Genomic DNA, 16,157 nt, shown 5'->3' on the forward strand with positions numbered 1-16,157 from the left:
AATTGATCTGGTTCCAAGAGCAACATTACCTAATTTACCACATTATCGGATGAACCCAACCGAGCATGCAGAATTGAAGAGGCAAATTGATGAACTTCTCGCAAAAGGATTCATTCGAGAGAGCCTTAGTCTATGTGATGTTCCTGCCCTCCTCACACCAAAGAAGGATAGTTCTTGGAGTATGTGTGTCGATAGTAGAGCCATAAACAAAATTACAATCAAGTATCGATTTCCAATACCGAGAGTTGATGATATGCTGGACATGATGGTAGGAGCAACGATCTTTTCTAAGATTGATTTGAGGAGTGGTTATCACTAGTCCGCATCAGACCTGGAGATGAATGGAAAACTACTTTCAAGACAAATGATGGCTTGTATGAATGGCTAGTCATGCCATATGGGTTAACCAACGCTCCCAACACATTCATGAGAGTTATGACACAAGTTTTAAGGCCACTCATGGGTAAGTTCTTAGTTGTTTATTTTGATGACATTCTAATATATAGCACATCCCAAGAAGAGCACCTTACTCACTTGAGGCAAGTCTGCATAGCTCTTCAAAAAGAGAAGTTGTTTGCAAACCTTAAAAAGTGTTCATTCATATCCAATGAGATTGTCTTTTTGGGATTTGTTGTGTCGTCAAAAGGTGTTAAAGCTAATCCGGAGAAAGTCAGAGCTATTGTTGAATGGGCTGAACCAAAAAATATTCATGAGGTGCGTAGTTTTCATGGATTGGCTACGTTTTATTGGCGATTCATTGCTGAGTTCAATTCTATCATGGCCCCGATCACTAATTGTTTGAAGAAATGGGAGTTTTAGTGGATAAGTGTATCAACAAAGGCATTTCAAGAGATCACAACCAGAATGATCAATTCCCCTGTTATGCGCCTTCCTAATTTTACAAAAGTTTTTGAGGTCACATTTGATGCTTCAGGTGTGGGAATTGGTGAAGTTCTAAGTCAAGAAGGGCACCATATTGCATAGTTCAGCGAGAAATTGAATGAAGCCAAGCAAAGGTATTCCATATATGACAAAGAATTTTTCGCAGTGGTTCAATCTCTGCGTTATTGGAGACATTACTTGCTGCCACAAGAATTTGTTTTGTTCTCTGATCATGAGACCTTGCGTTACCTCAATTCTCAGAAGTTAAGCCCACGACATGCAAAGTGGGCTGAATTTATCCAAGAGTACACTTTTGTGTTGAAGCATAAGTCTGGAGTGGAGAATGAAGTGGATGATGCTCTTAGTCGCAGAAATCTACTTTTACACTCTATGAGTGTGGAGGTGGATGAATTTGAAAATTTGAAAGAAGAGTATTTGAGTTGTCCAGATTTTGGAGGCATATATTCAGCTCTCTTGGAAAAGCAGTCCAAAAGCGCTGAGTTTGTTCTACAAGATGGGTTCCTATTCAAAAGAACCAAACTTTGTATTCCCTGCATGTCAGTAAGGGATTTTCTGATCTTAGAGCTACATGCTAGTGGAATTGCTTGGCATTTTGGTAGAGACAAAACCATTGCTCTTGTGGATGATCATTTCTATTGGCCTAGTCTCAAACGTGATGTTGCTAAAGTTGTTGAAAGATGTCGTACTTGTTAACTGGCATTTGATATTCCTTGTTCTAAGACATTTGATGCCTCTGAAGTAGACAAGCTTTTCATGGAAGAAGTTGTTCGGTTACATGGGTTGCCTAAAAGTATAGTGTCTGATTGTGATGTTCGGTTCATGAGTTAATTTTGGAAGACCTTGTGGCACATGATGGGTACCAAACTCCAGTTTTCATCGACTTACCATCTGCAAACAGATGGGCAAACTAAAGTAGTGAATAGAAGCTTGGGAAAACTTGCTGAGGTGTTTGGTTGGTGAGCATATCAGATCCTGGAGTTCAGTTTTACCAGTTGCTGAGTTTGCTTATAATAATTCAGTCAACCGAACTATAGGTATGAGTCCTTTTGAAGTTGCCTATGGTCACAAGCCTAGAGTGCCGATAGATCTCATTCCTATGACCATGTCACAGAGACTGTCACAGTCGGCCACTGAGTTTGCAACACATATCCATGAGTTGTATGCTGAGATTAATCATTGGATTAATGCAAATAATGATCAGTATAAGAAGGTTGTTGATCTACATCGGGTGTTTAAGGAGTTTTCACTGGGAGATTTTTTCATGGCCCAAGTTAGACCTGAGCGCTTCTCTAAAGGGAAGGCAAATAGGAAGTTGCATGCCCGCAGCATGGGACCATTCAAAGTATTGCAGAGAACTGGAAACAATGCATATGTGTTAGACCTTCCACCCGAGATGGGAATCAGTAATGTGGAGGACTTGCTTCCATATAAAGAGCATGCAATACCTATACTACCATTCTCTTCTGAGTTTACAACTGTCACCACACCTCTACTACGTTCTAAAACCTCCAAGAGAGAAGTGGTAGAAAACATAGTTAATGAACAAGTGGTTTCCACAAGACACGGTGGCTACCAGAAGTATCTAATTAAAGGAAAGGACATACCCGACTCTAACACTTGGGAACTAAGGAGGAGCTGCAGCACATTGATCCAGATATCCTTGAAAGATATTACAGCTTTATCTCGTCGGAGGCGAGCTCTTCTCAACAGGGGAGAACTAATGAGGACATCACACCCAAGCCTTTTAAGTTTTATGAACGGAAGAGATGGAAGAAGAGAGCAGCTAATAATTATATCTCTTTATGGTTTGATTGATTGCTCATGTTATTCATTTCCAGCTTAAGAAGGGTCTGATCTAGAAGTCTCCAGACTTAATTTCAAGAGTCTTCTTGTGTCTTTTAATTATTACTTTATTAGGCCTTTTATGTTTCAGTTTCTGAAATTTAAGAGTCCTAATGAGTACTTAAGGCTAGTTGGTGTCAGTTATAAACATTAGTATAAATAATGTAAGTGCCGATAGGCTGAGACATGCTATGTTGAATAAGAATATCAGTGTTTACTAAATTTTACTGTGATAGGATTAAGGTCAAAAACCTGGGAGAGATTCCCAAATTATAGTGTTTTTGGGTGTGAAGCCTAGACTAGGGTGTGAAGCCTAGGAGTGAGTCCTAAAATTAGTGTGTGTTAACTATACAATTCTTAAAGCTTGTGATCTAGGTTTCTAAGCAGCTACTGTGCTGCGTCAGAAGCAAACTGTAATCAATTCCAAAAGAAAAACTATAGTTTCAGTTATATTAAGATTTGCACAACGCGAAGACAAAAGTAGATCATGGTTCTTCCATCTTACAGTTTCAAGTTACTTCAATCCTAGCAGCCCCTAGTTGCAAGCATTAAGGATTTCAATTGTACCTATAGTTTAATAACTGGTATGTGAATTGAACAAGCCTAAATCCATGTTTACAAACATTAGAAAATCATATATATAAATATATATAATTGATAACAAATATGCAACAGTTTGTAAACTTATAAATCATTCATATACGAAGAAAAAAGAAGATTCATAACCTTTTTTTCTTATCAAAAACAAAATTAACTTCTAAGCACGATAGAAATCATCGGAAACAATTCTGAGCCAAAAAAGAAATACTAAAACAGCCAGCCCAGATTCCACTTACACAACCACAGTATAAATCCAAAAAAAAATATCAAACAAAAAAGAATCAAATTTTTCAAACTAGGAAGCAAATTAGGCTCTGCTAGGAACAAATGTAGATGAAACCACAATTGAATATAAAGAATATAGACTAAATCAAGTATTCACATATTTCAAAAAGGATAGAAAGCTCTTTGCCTAAACATCACATATAAAGATTTTAAGAACTCTATTGACACCTTTATAAATATATACTGAACACTTTCTAGTTTCTATTATCTGAGCTCTGACATACATATTTTATATTTATACATGATAGAAACACAATTTGCAACAGTTCCACAACCATCCTAACAGTACAGGAGGAATTGTAACTTTGAAGCCTTTTCAATAAATCAGTACCTTCAGAATGTGCATTAGCGGACACTAACATAGTTCATGTTTCACTAGATAGAATTCACCTAGATCATTCCTTAATCTTACATCACAACCAAAGCAAAAGCACAGATACGCAAATTCTCAGGCTTTCCTACCATGACTGTAACTCTACTAAACCTGGTATACATGATGCAACGAAATTATAGGTTCATCCAGACCAACAATAAATTTATCCTCAAGTAAACTACTTAAATTTTGATATGATGTGAAGTTGTCTTCTATTGTGCAAGAAAATAAGGATCCACTAAGAAATAGATATCTCAAATAACAACAGTCTGAAAAAAAAAATCCCAAACCACTCTAGTGGTTTTCTGATTATAACTTAGTGAAAGTTCAACATTACCACATCCAAGCATAGATAAACTCTGCGACATTGAATCAATCACTTGGACTTCTTCCCTTGCTTCTTTTTTATAACCTCATCAATGTACATTATCCCCTTCTTTTTGTATGATATGAGCACTTTGTGCGACGTTTTTAACATGTTTTTACCTCAATTTGTACTTTACTTAGCCCTTATTATTGTACTATTGAGTCATTGAGTCGTAGTAAGAGTCTTGAGCGGTATTGGATGCATTTTTGTGCTTACATAAGTTAAAACGCATAATTGGTTTAGAGTCCTAGTTTGACTAGGAATCCTTGTTAGGGTTTGAAACTAATTATCTCTTACTTATGATTTTATTTTCTTATTTTCAGATTTGATGGAAGAGATAATTAAAGAAAAAAAGATGGAGCCAAGTCATGCAACAATTAAATAGAAGATGATCATTAAAGGCATAAAACATGGCATGTTTTAGGGAATAAAACATGACATGTTTTAGGGATTAAAGCATGGCATGTTTTAGGGAATAAAACTTTCCATGTTTTAGGGATTAAAGCATGGCATGTTTATAGGAAGAAAGAAGCAATTTCAAACCCTCCATCTTTCCTCTATATACATGGCTTCACCTCTCAAATATGATCACTTCTCATTAGCATTCAAGAGCCAAAACTCTACCAAAACACCACCATAAACTTCCCTCACAAATTAGCCAAGCCGTCCACCCCAAAACCATCATCATCTCCACCGAGTTTCACCATTGAAGACACACCTCCAAGGTTCCTACAATGTGTGATTCTCGCAACTCATCTCCATGGCTTCGTCTATTTGTGTTAATCTACAATTCTTTGTCTATGAAGATTGTAAGTTGTTGTTTTTGTGGAAATATTGGTTTTGTATTTGTTTTAAATTTCAGTTGTATTTGATATTTTTTTGAGACTATGCCAAATCTATGTTCTTATAATTAATGAGTTTGTATTTCTATTGTTGTGTTCTAATCATCTTTCTCATATTTTTAGATAATTTTCAGATATGTGCATATGAATTTAGCGGTTGGATGCAATCCCTAAGATTGTGTTTGAGTGCTAGATTCATCAACCATATTGACACAAATCGAATCATGCCCTAAGTAGGTTCGGTTTGTGTTGATTAAAAGTGGTAAAAATTCTGGAAATTTGCATGTGAAACCATGGTGGGTGACGCCACACATGAAACATGTCTCCAACAAAGATTTGGTGCTTAAATGTAATCTTGTTTGATTTCTACTCTAAGTGTTATTGAATTCGATTGCATGCAAATTTAGATTAGGCCCTAAGTCAATCTAAATGTTAATTGAAATCTTACACGATTAGATGATCCCCTAAGGCTCTAATTGTATTGGTGTCTAAAAAGTATGTAATTGGTCGAATTAGAATGCATGATAGGTTCGAACTTGTAATTATGTGGTGTAATGGTAAATTTGGTTTAAGTTTGTTAAAGAGAAGTCGATCATGTAAATAGTAATTTAGGTTTTATTTTAGTAGTTAATAATCAATCTCAAACCCCTCATTATTTGTTAACACTAAACGTTTAGAGTTCCCTTCAATTTCCCGGAAAGAACGATCCCTGCTTATTCTATACTAACGATGATGTTTTACAGGGTTTATTATAGACGTTTTAATAAAACGCTCTATCATTTTGGCGCCGTTGCCGGGGAATTGAGAAAATCTCAATTCTTTGAAGTGTTAATTTTGTACTATATTGTATATTTGTAAAAATAAATTCGTGTAAATAGTACAGTGAACAGTAACATTCAATAAAAACAATTATATGTTTTTTTTTTACATCTAAAAAAAAGTAAATCTGTAATTTTTTTTTTTACTTTTTTTTGTAAAGTGTAAAAATGTAAAATACTTGTAAAAAAAGTAAAAATAAATTTTGTACAGTAAATTAAAAAAAGGAATAATAAAAAAATAATATGTATATGAACAGTAATCGGTAACAGTAAAGTACTCACAGTAAATTAACAACCGTGAACAGTAACTTTGTAAAAAAAATTAACTTTTTTTTATTCTATATTTTAGTGATAAATGTTTTAATTTTGTTGTAGTATGCATATATGATACTTGTTACAGTTAGATAATTAAGGAAACTAAAATGTTTATTTATACTTAGTTTATTGTAAGTTATAAAATGAACGGAATATGTAAAGTCCATTTTGTTAATATTAGCTTTAACCCTCCATTTGTATCTTGCTAAGGTCACTTGGGGTTGAGGGCGGCTTTTATTAACACTTTGCGAGCAGTCTAACACACAAATTTATTCCAAGCTGAGTAAGGGGCATGCTATTTTCATTACCCTGGTTCAAGGTTTACAAAATTGGATCTCAGAGGCCCATAGACTGACATACATCTCGGTGATGGAGTCGATTGGGAAAGCATCCTTTCGAGGATGTGGCCCCCGTGGTGTCCAACAAATGAGTCCTGCCTTGCGACTATCTCTGAATCTAGTTATCCAGCCTTCTGAAACAAAAGAATGAGTTTGTGTATAGACAACATACTTAGGCCGCATGTCCACCTCGCTTTATAACTTAGAAAATAACTTTGTATAAATAGATGTATATAGTTTCAAAAGAAAATGATATTCTAACTTTTAAGGTATATCGGATAAAGCAAGACCCTTACCTGGGGTTGTTTCAGTCCGTTGCACAGTTAGCTCCTCTGCTCCACGTACCTTAAATGTTAGGATTGTGTGTGAATAAAATCAATTAGACTTAGTAATACTTTATGTAGATTTCGTAACATTAAAAATAAAATAAAATAAAAAATTAAAAAAATTAAAAAAGAATAAAAAACAAAAAAAATGAAAAATAATAACAAAAAAATGATTAGAGGAAAGAAGTTCCAAGTGTGCCAGAAAGTTCTGTTATTCCATTCGAGACTTATGTTGTTTCCAGTGAAACTTCGTTCGCGTTGGGTTGGCCCATTTGTTGTTACTAACATGTTTGCTCATGGTGCAGTTGAGATTCAAAATGATAAAACAGGGAAGACATTCAACGTGAATGAGCATCGACTTAAGCCCTACTATGAGCCATATGAGGAGCACACGCATGAGAAGACAATTGTGAGAAATGCGCCTAAATGAGAATGAACATGAGAGAGTCTAGGCTGAGAGACTATAAAACTCAAGCGATGCATGGGAGGCAACCCATTTCAACCGTATCTGTGGAGGAGTCGTCTACGGGAGTTTGAATTTTCTAATCCCTTCACTCTTATGGTTGACTTGTATATGTGTTGATATGTGATCTTATTCTATGCTTGTGAATTACATTCTTACTATTGAGCTTACATTGAGGACAATATAATTTTCTAAGTGTGGGGTAGGGTTTCAAGTTCATTGATTGTTTGTGTCATGATAAAAAAAATCCAAAAAAATAATAAAAAAATATTGCTTTATTGAGTCTTAGGATGCCCCTAAAGTCTAGGATGATTATGTCTCTAAAATACATAGATGATGGTTTTGCATTTCATACGAATTGAATTGTAAGTTTCATTGATGATGTGGATTTGATATGAACATGTGAGATTTGGATGGATTGATTATGACGTACATGTTTTGGTCAGTTTAAAGTCCATAACAACCTGTGAGTTTTTGAGCCTATATGTAACTTTTTTTTTCATGAGATGTAATTTGAAATTTCGTGATTATTCATGAACCTCACTATTCTTTGCATATTCAATAACTATGTGTCATAGCTTTTAATGGACTCTACAATTTACTAGAACTCACTTTTGTGATTGTTGAAACATTTAAGTTATAAAATGCTCTGATTTTGAAAATGATTTATGGATCATTTATAGGAATACCACCACTTTGGCCAAATAACCATGTATCCCTATATGTGCCATGTTTGGGACCCCTTAGTTGAACCACATTTGAGCCTACATTGAGCCTTTTATTCATCACCTATGTTATCACCATGCTTAGTATAGTTACCTCTACCTTGTCCTATAGATTTGACAGAATTCTTATTGAGATGATGTTGTGATGATACATGAAATAAGTGTGGGGTGGAAGACATTTGAAAAAAAAATCAACAAGCTTTTAAGCAAGCATTGCCGAAAAAAAAAACAAGAAAAAGAAAGAAAAAAGATAATGATGAACTCGGCAAGAAAAGAAAAAATGTTATGTTGTCCTTCATTTGTGATTTGGAGTTGAGTTGTAATTGAAGGTCTAAAAATTTTTACTTGACCTTTGTCCATGTTCACTTTGTGGTTTGAATGATGATTGTGCCCAACTTGTTATATTCGGCCCCTGATGGTGTGTGGTGTCATAAGGATGATGTTTACTCTGCTGAGTCTATAGGATTACCTTTGTGATTCCTTGATATTCCATGCCTTTAGCTACGCCTAAACATTTACCTTATCTAATGATCCTAATGATTCTTAAAATGAGCAAATCTTGGTTTGTGGAGATGATCACAAGAGTTAAGCATATGGTTTTGGTCCATTTGTGCACTTAGTTGTTAAATGAGGTTTTCCTATGTTATTCACAAAGTGCTTTCATTTGTTGAAATATGCAAGTTATTTGATGCCTTAATATCCTTTCTCTTGCATATACTTATGTGTGAATGATAACCATGAATCTGAGTGAAAAGAAGAGAGTATGCCTTGTGAGGAGGATTTGATTGACTAAACATGTTAAATGCTTATTGTCTCGTATCTGACTTATTCATACTATGAAGCATGTTTATGAAACTTGGAATTTATGTGCTTACATTCAAATGCTTAAACTTGAAAACTATGTGTTTTGAGATTCTGAGACAATCATTTAGGGGCAATAGTGTCTCATTTAGTTTTGTTTTACTAAGGGACTAGCAAAAGCCAAGTGTGGGGTAGTTGATAGGAGCACTTTGTGCGACGTTTTTAACATGTTTTTACCTCATGTTGAAGAATGAAGAGGATACCAGGTGTAAATTGTAAAACTCAATTAGGGTATTTTGGAGAATGAAAGGAGATACTGTTTTTTTTTCTTTTTCCTTTTATGGCACGTATACTACCCGGAACATAATTAATATAGAATATGAATCGGAAGGAGAGACAAAATGGAATAATACAGAAGAATAAAAATGAAACTAATTACGATTATTATTATTTACTTACGATAAAAGAATCATAATTAAATTTTAGTTAATTACCATAATACCATTTTTCTTTTCATGAAGATTCACACTTCCTTTTGCTTCTAGATTACCACCCTCACTATTTCTCTTTTCACATAAAGTCTCTATCTCTCTTTTACCTCTCTTTTTTTTTTTTGCAGTACACTTCCTTAACCATGCACAATTACGCCCAACTACAGCTACACCCATCAATCTGCTCTCTACACCCATCTAGTTAGCACTAGATCATTTTGTATCTGAATGACTACTGCAAAGTAGGACAAATTGTACTTATTATCTCTTGAAAATGATGAATATTTAGCTTATTTTCTCTCCCCTCTCTCTCAATCACCTACCTAAGTATTATCCCAACACTTTTCTTATGTGTTCTACTACAAAATCTCAAATCTCCTCCATTTCCACAACTTCATCGACCCAACCACCTCCCTTATCTCCTCCCCCCACCTAGCCACCTCCACCACCACTCCATTCCTCCGCCTCCACTTCCTCCTCCCCCACCTCCCTCATCACATCCTCCTCCGCCGCCGCCCCTCTCCTCTTCACCACCGGGCCACCTCCGCCCCCACCTCCCTCCTCAAATCTCGTCTTCACCACCGTTGTTGATAAGCTCAAACCAAACATCGCCCTCTCCAATCTCTCCCTCCCTTCCGACTACGTCGTCGCCATGTCCTCTTCCGCGTCGCCCATGGCCTCTGCATCTCTTCTATTGACATCAAAAAGGGTCGGGTACTTTTGGAAGAATTTTTCATTCCGCCCCATTCTCACCTCCCCCCCCCCTCAGGACTAACTCCGGGCCTTTTCCAAAATCGATTCCGGATTTTGATGGTGGGTCCCACTGCGAATTCTATTCCCATGTGCAGGTAAACGCCGGAATGGAATCGATTCCAATGGAACTCAATTCCATTCCGGATAAGTAAACATGTCATTAAAGGAAAACCTAAGGTGTTATCTAGTAGAATAAATAGGGTGCAACTGAGGAAGTTCAAGGTGAAACAAGCTTCAAAGAAGAAGAAAGGTTCATCGATCAGCTTGTTGAAATTGGAAGAGAAGTATTTAAACTCTCGTTGAACAAAGTTGTTACCCCAGTTGGACTTATAAAGATCTATAGCTATAGTTCACAAAGAATACAACAAGGCCATGCAGAAGCATTGTCTTTGGCTCATCTGTTGGGATGAATGTCAAGAGCATTGAGAACTCTTATAGACAAGACTAGAGGCCTAGGCCCAGGTCCAGTCCGCTTAGTCATCAACCATCTTCATTTACCACCATCTCCATCGAGTCCAGACCATCATGGTGAACCTCGCCCCAGTCCTTTGACACCTAGCTAAGTGCCACACAGGCAAAGTCGATACCAAAACATTTTTCCTATGTCATGGTGCCAAGCAACCTACACTACCTAGCTAGCCTACCTTCTCTCACTCAATTGTCTATTGCACATCATAAACTATCAAAGAAGCGAAAATAAGTATACAAGCTATATGCACACACACAACACAAGTGTTTACGGGAGTCCGCTCCCAACCTTTAACTCCATTAAAAAATCAAGAAGATTACAACGAGTCCAAAGAGTGCTTTCAGCTTTGGTCTACCCAAACCCAATCTGCCTAGCTACTCACTTAGTGCACCTACACTAATCACTCAATCTAAGGGTACAATGAGGCTTACAGCCTTCGCAATTCTAACATGCCCTATCTGCCTCGCTCTCAATTGTTTTTCTCTCACTTACTATGTTCTCTCATTGCTTGTGTTCTCACCCTCTCGGTTGTGATCACATCTCTTTCACACACCAATGACAACCCCATTGGCCTAGGTTATGTTGCACTTCCATTGTACATGGCGGTTGACACCCCAACCGCCCTAGGGTGATGTGGTAGCATGCATGCTTGCCAAGCAATCAAGAACTTCCATGACACAACCCACTAACCTCACTACCTTGCTCGAGTAACTGCTGGTCCTATCTTTGAGCATTAGTAACTACCTTGCATGAGTAACCACCCACTACTTGGTAACTACCTCGGATAACTTCCCACTCCTTGGTAACTTCCTTGCATGCTTGATAACCGCCCACTACTTGTGAACTGCTTAGTAACCGCTGCTCATGTGTCATGCATCCTTGCATGCCATGTTTCGCCTCCTATCGACACCTATGCACATTGATCGAGCATGCCTGCTTGCTTGCTGCATGTGCTTGTTTGCCGCATGCCCATGATCAATATCAGCGAGGCTAATTTCTAGCCTACAGGTCTGTCTGTTCCGTGCTAGCGAGGCTAATATCCAGCTAACTGCCTACCTAGTGCTTGCCGAGGTCTGTTGGCTAGGCTAATGTCCATGTCGTGTCGAATCTAATATTCAACCTAATGTACTCCATCGGAGCAATATCATCCACCACGACAAGGAGAGATGATTTAGTTGACATAGAGAGAATAAAGAGGATGGATTGAAGATCAAAGAAAATGGATCGAAGAAAAGAAAGGCAAGCAAAACTAATTCTTCAGAGTTTGTTTTTCATTAAAAGTAGTTAGTGCATTAGAGATGCAACAAATGCTCTATTTATAAACGGATAAAGAAAAACATATAAGATTGACTTGTCTTTAGAATCCACTGATATTATTTTTCTAATTAATACTAATAGATTAATATTGTTTTTTAGAAAAATAATTATGCATCATTTACAAAAAATATACATATTGTTGTAACCAATTAAAAAAAAATACATAGTGCGATATGCACCTCACACCACTGAAAGATAAATAGTTATTTAAAAGGAAATTTTCATTTGTTTCAGTAATGTTTCTAAATCAAAATGTATTGAATCATATACTTAGCTAATAATGTTTTTCAAGGGAATGGTCATATGTTCTCACAAAAAAATAGAGCTAAAATGAATTTTATTTATTAACTAGCAAGGGTTAGAAGTATGACATCAAGCCCTCTCAACGGTCAAAATTGGAGGACAAGCATATAAATACTTATTTATATCAATTTGAATATGTTCAACATGTTGGCTATGATAAGATTGAAATGTGCGAAATAAACATAAACAAACTAAGTTCAATACCTAGATCAAGCAACTTTACTGTTGCAAAACCTTAAATAAAGCTAAGAATGAAGAAAGATAAAGAGTTGTTAGATCAGGTCTAACTTATTAAGCAAACCAGAGCTCTCATATGAGAGGAGACTCCTCTATTAGCACCACCACCATCATAGTACTCTCATAACCCAGCACCTCATGTCTTCCGAGCACCAAATCAAATTCAACACAAGGAGAAGTTTCAACTACTGAACCAAATTCGAGGTTAACTATCACTAGTGCGAGTCTTGATACACTCTTAGGACCAGTGCTACAACTCGATTCTCCAATCTCCTTATTCTGGAAACCTTCAGGTCGACTGTCCTTCTTCTTATGGTTCAAGGATACCTTGAGGTTTTTGTCCTCACGAGGTAACATCATCTTCGGTTCGACATACATCTCGAAAGGAGCAATGGACAAAATAGCTCACCGCTTGAACCCCGCCAACAACTTAGTGTTCACAATCATCTCTCTACTACCGGAAACACATGGACTATAAGAGTAACCAACAATGGGGACCAGAGTTTAGAAATTTGGGCATCCAGCTCCACCAAAGACATATCAGGGTTTGAAAAAGCAAAGGGTTGGATCGAGCCGATACTCGCACAACGTTAGAACTAAAAGCAACATTTAATCCAGGACCCTGGCGTGGAGTGAGAGTCGACGAAACCGACCTAAACCCTAGATCTTGACCCAATAAACTAGGGTTTGTAATCATTTTGAGTTTTCCAACAAACGGGTTCACCACACCACATAATGGCAATGGCAGGCCTCCCCCAAGCACATGAATCATTGACATATCCGGTGGACCTCCACCAACCGCTTGATGCTTTAGAAGTCCACAGACCCTGTAAAAGCCGATAGTCATCTCATACTTGAAGGAGAGTGGCACCGTGACCCTCATTGCTTAGGATTCGAACAACATCAAAATGGTATGCCTCTTTAATCATAACACATATTTGGTGAGTCAACCAGACATGAGCTCTAGAACTGTGCTTGATCCGAAGTGATCTAGATGGTCCACTTACCCAACGTACCATCAATCATCTCGACTACTTCATCAGTAAGCAACTTCGGAGGCATGCCAAAGATCTCAACCCAAACAGAGGGTATCGATAGGCACCTATACCAGGCCATTCAGCCCATTATACTTTGTTGTGACAAAAAGCACATGACCAAGGCCCATTGAACAACATATGTTCTCTCGATATACTCCTACCAATTGAACCTCAGAATAAAACCTTAGCGCATGTGCGCGCATCTGGATACGATTCTAGAAGTCTCAAACTGAGGTTAGGGTTCCAATCACCGCCCTACCCATAGGTTTGCGCCACTTTATGGACAAAAGGTGTTCGACAACAAAAAATGCGGATAAGCGACAATAGTAGCGGCAGAACCACCGAAGGTGACATGCCTGCCATCTTAACTAGCCGGACTTAAGAGAAATACCTAGAGAGTGAAACCCTAGAGAAAAGTCGCTAATTTTTTTTGATTTACTCTCAGTTATTTAACTTTAGGTTTTATGACATATATTTTAGACTCTACATTTAATCTCAATATATACATGCTTGTTTTTGCTTGTTATTTTACAAGTTTTTATTGCTTTGGACAATTTGGACATATGCATTTTGCAGCATACGTTGCTTACTGTGTAATTTTAGTTGGTTGGAGAATTTGGACTTAATGAAGTGTTGAAGACTTGAAGTTTTGCAATTTTTGTGGCATTACTTTGTTAACATTTGAACTATTGTTGCTATAAGTACAAAGTTGGTATAAAATAAGTACCAACCGTACCGTACTGTACCAAAAAAAAAGGTTGGTACCGAATATATTGGTACCAACTTTTAACGGCTTGCAGTGTTAAGACAACATTATGCATATGAATTAATGTTGGTCAATACATGAAAATTAAAGAAATAGAGTTGATAACATACCAAACCCACCCCTAAGCCCAATGAGTGATGCATCGTTTTGTCTTAATAGCTTAATCACAACTCTGAGGGTATGACTTCATACAACGGTTTTGAATTTTTAAGCATCTTATTTTTCAGGGAAACTCAAAATTGCTCATAGGATACCTTGATGGGAGAATCTCAATTTTGGTGGAGGATACTTGCTAGCCCAGGATATTCTGTTCTTGGCAAATAAGGTAGACTTTGTAGTCTTTTGACATTAATATTGGGAAACTATTTTTGAAGCTAACCGTTTGGTGGACTTTTGTGTCTCTAAATTTTCTCATTGATATGCTAGAGAGAGTATGTTCCTAGAGGGTTCGTCTTATAATGTTGATATATAAATCCCACATGAAATATGGCGCATTGCTGATAAGCTTATAAGGGTTTGAGTTACTACATCAATTGTCAATTGATTTTGAATGTGAATCGCATATCACTTTATCGTGATATATATTAGAGCAGGAATCTATGTGTGTGTTCTCTCTCTCTCTCTCTCTCTCTCTTTTTCCCCCTCCCTCCGCCACGAGGATCCACATCACCTAAAATTGTCGTCTACGTGTTTGGTTTGAAGATTTGCCACACCTGCGGACACGTGTTGAGATATAAATATCACATTGGAAATATGAGAGCTTTGGTGGGTTTATAAAAGTTTGACCACTCCATCCATTACCAAATACCAATAAGTTTTGAATTTGAACTCACATTACTTTATAATATAGGTGAGTAAAATAGAAGTTTACCAGCAAAAATAAAGACGAGAGGTGAAGGTATCAAATGTTTTTTGAGAATGGTCTATACTCTAGAAAGCAAATTGAACCACCCATGAATTAATTCCCAACGACGCCTTTTTGGTTAACCTTTCCTTCCTCTTTGGTGTGAGAATCGCACACGCGCCTGATCCCATATCTCAAATTACAATTCTACCCACAAAGTTGGATGCAAAGCGGGGTCGCCCCTTCATTTTGAAATTTAAAACCACCACAAACGAACCCCCAAAAAATTCAAATCCAAAATTTCGGGAATTTCCCACATACAAGATTCAAAAATCAAGAACAAGAAGAAGGATCCCCAATTCCCCTCTCTGGGCATGTTTAGGTAACCACAACCCCTCTCCTCAATTTTATTTGTGCAGAAATGGATTTCTTCGCGATGAAAAGGAGACAACTTCAGGAGTTGTGCAAGCAGCACAAGATTCGTGCCAACATGAAGAACGTCGAAATGGCCCAGGCCTTGACTCTACTTCTTCACAAGGTTACTTTTATTTTCATTCTCCATCTTAATTGTTTAGTAATTGATCATGTTACTCATAATTTTCTGGGATTAGGTTATTGGGTTAAGTTTGCAAACTATAATCGCGGTGTGTGTTTTAATTTGTTGGGGTTTTTTTTTTTGATAAACAGAAGAATGAGGAATCTGTGAGTGATGTTGAGCCGGCTGAGGGACAGTTGGGATTAAATGAAATGGCAATTGATTCGGTCACAAGTCCGAAAACTAAGAAAGTGAAGTTCAGTCCCGACAATGAGACCTTTTACTTTGTGGCTACTGACAAGGACTCGGATTCTGATTGTGATTACGGTCCGAAGAAGAAGCGGGGTGGAAGAGGAAGAAGGAAGTCTGTGGGGGAAGAAGGAAGTCGAAGTGGTGGAGATTAAGGG

General features: G+C 37.2%; 1 protein-coding gene across 1 annotated transcript; it reads left to right on the plus strand.

Annotated features, from left to right (window-relative positions):
• Nucleotides 1–15,487: 15,487 nt before the first annotated feature.
• On the plus strand, nt 15,488–16,154 carry LOC126783966 (uncharacterized). Its single transcript, XM_050509487.1, has 3 exons — nt 15,488–15,597; nt 15,635–15,753; nt 15,903–16,154. The coding sequence occupies exons 2-3, from the start codon at nt 15,637–15,639 to the stop codon at nt 16,152–16,154; spliced, it is 369 nt and encodes a 122-aa protein (XP_050365444.1). The 5' UTR covers nt 15,488–15,597; nt 15,635–15,636.
• Nucleotides 16,155–16,157: the final 3 nt, after the last annotated feature.

This window comes from Argentina anserina, chromosome 2 (assembly GCF_933775445.1).
Source record: "Argentina anserina chromosome 2, drPotAnse1.1, whole genome shotgun sequence".
Lineage (NCBI taxonomy): Eukaryota > Viridiplantae > Streptophyta > Magnoliopsida > Rosales > Rosaceae > Argentina > Argentina anserina.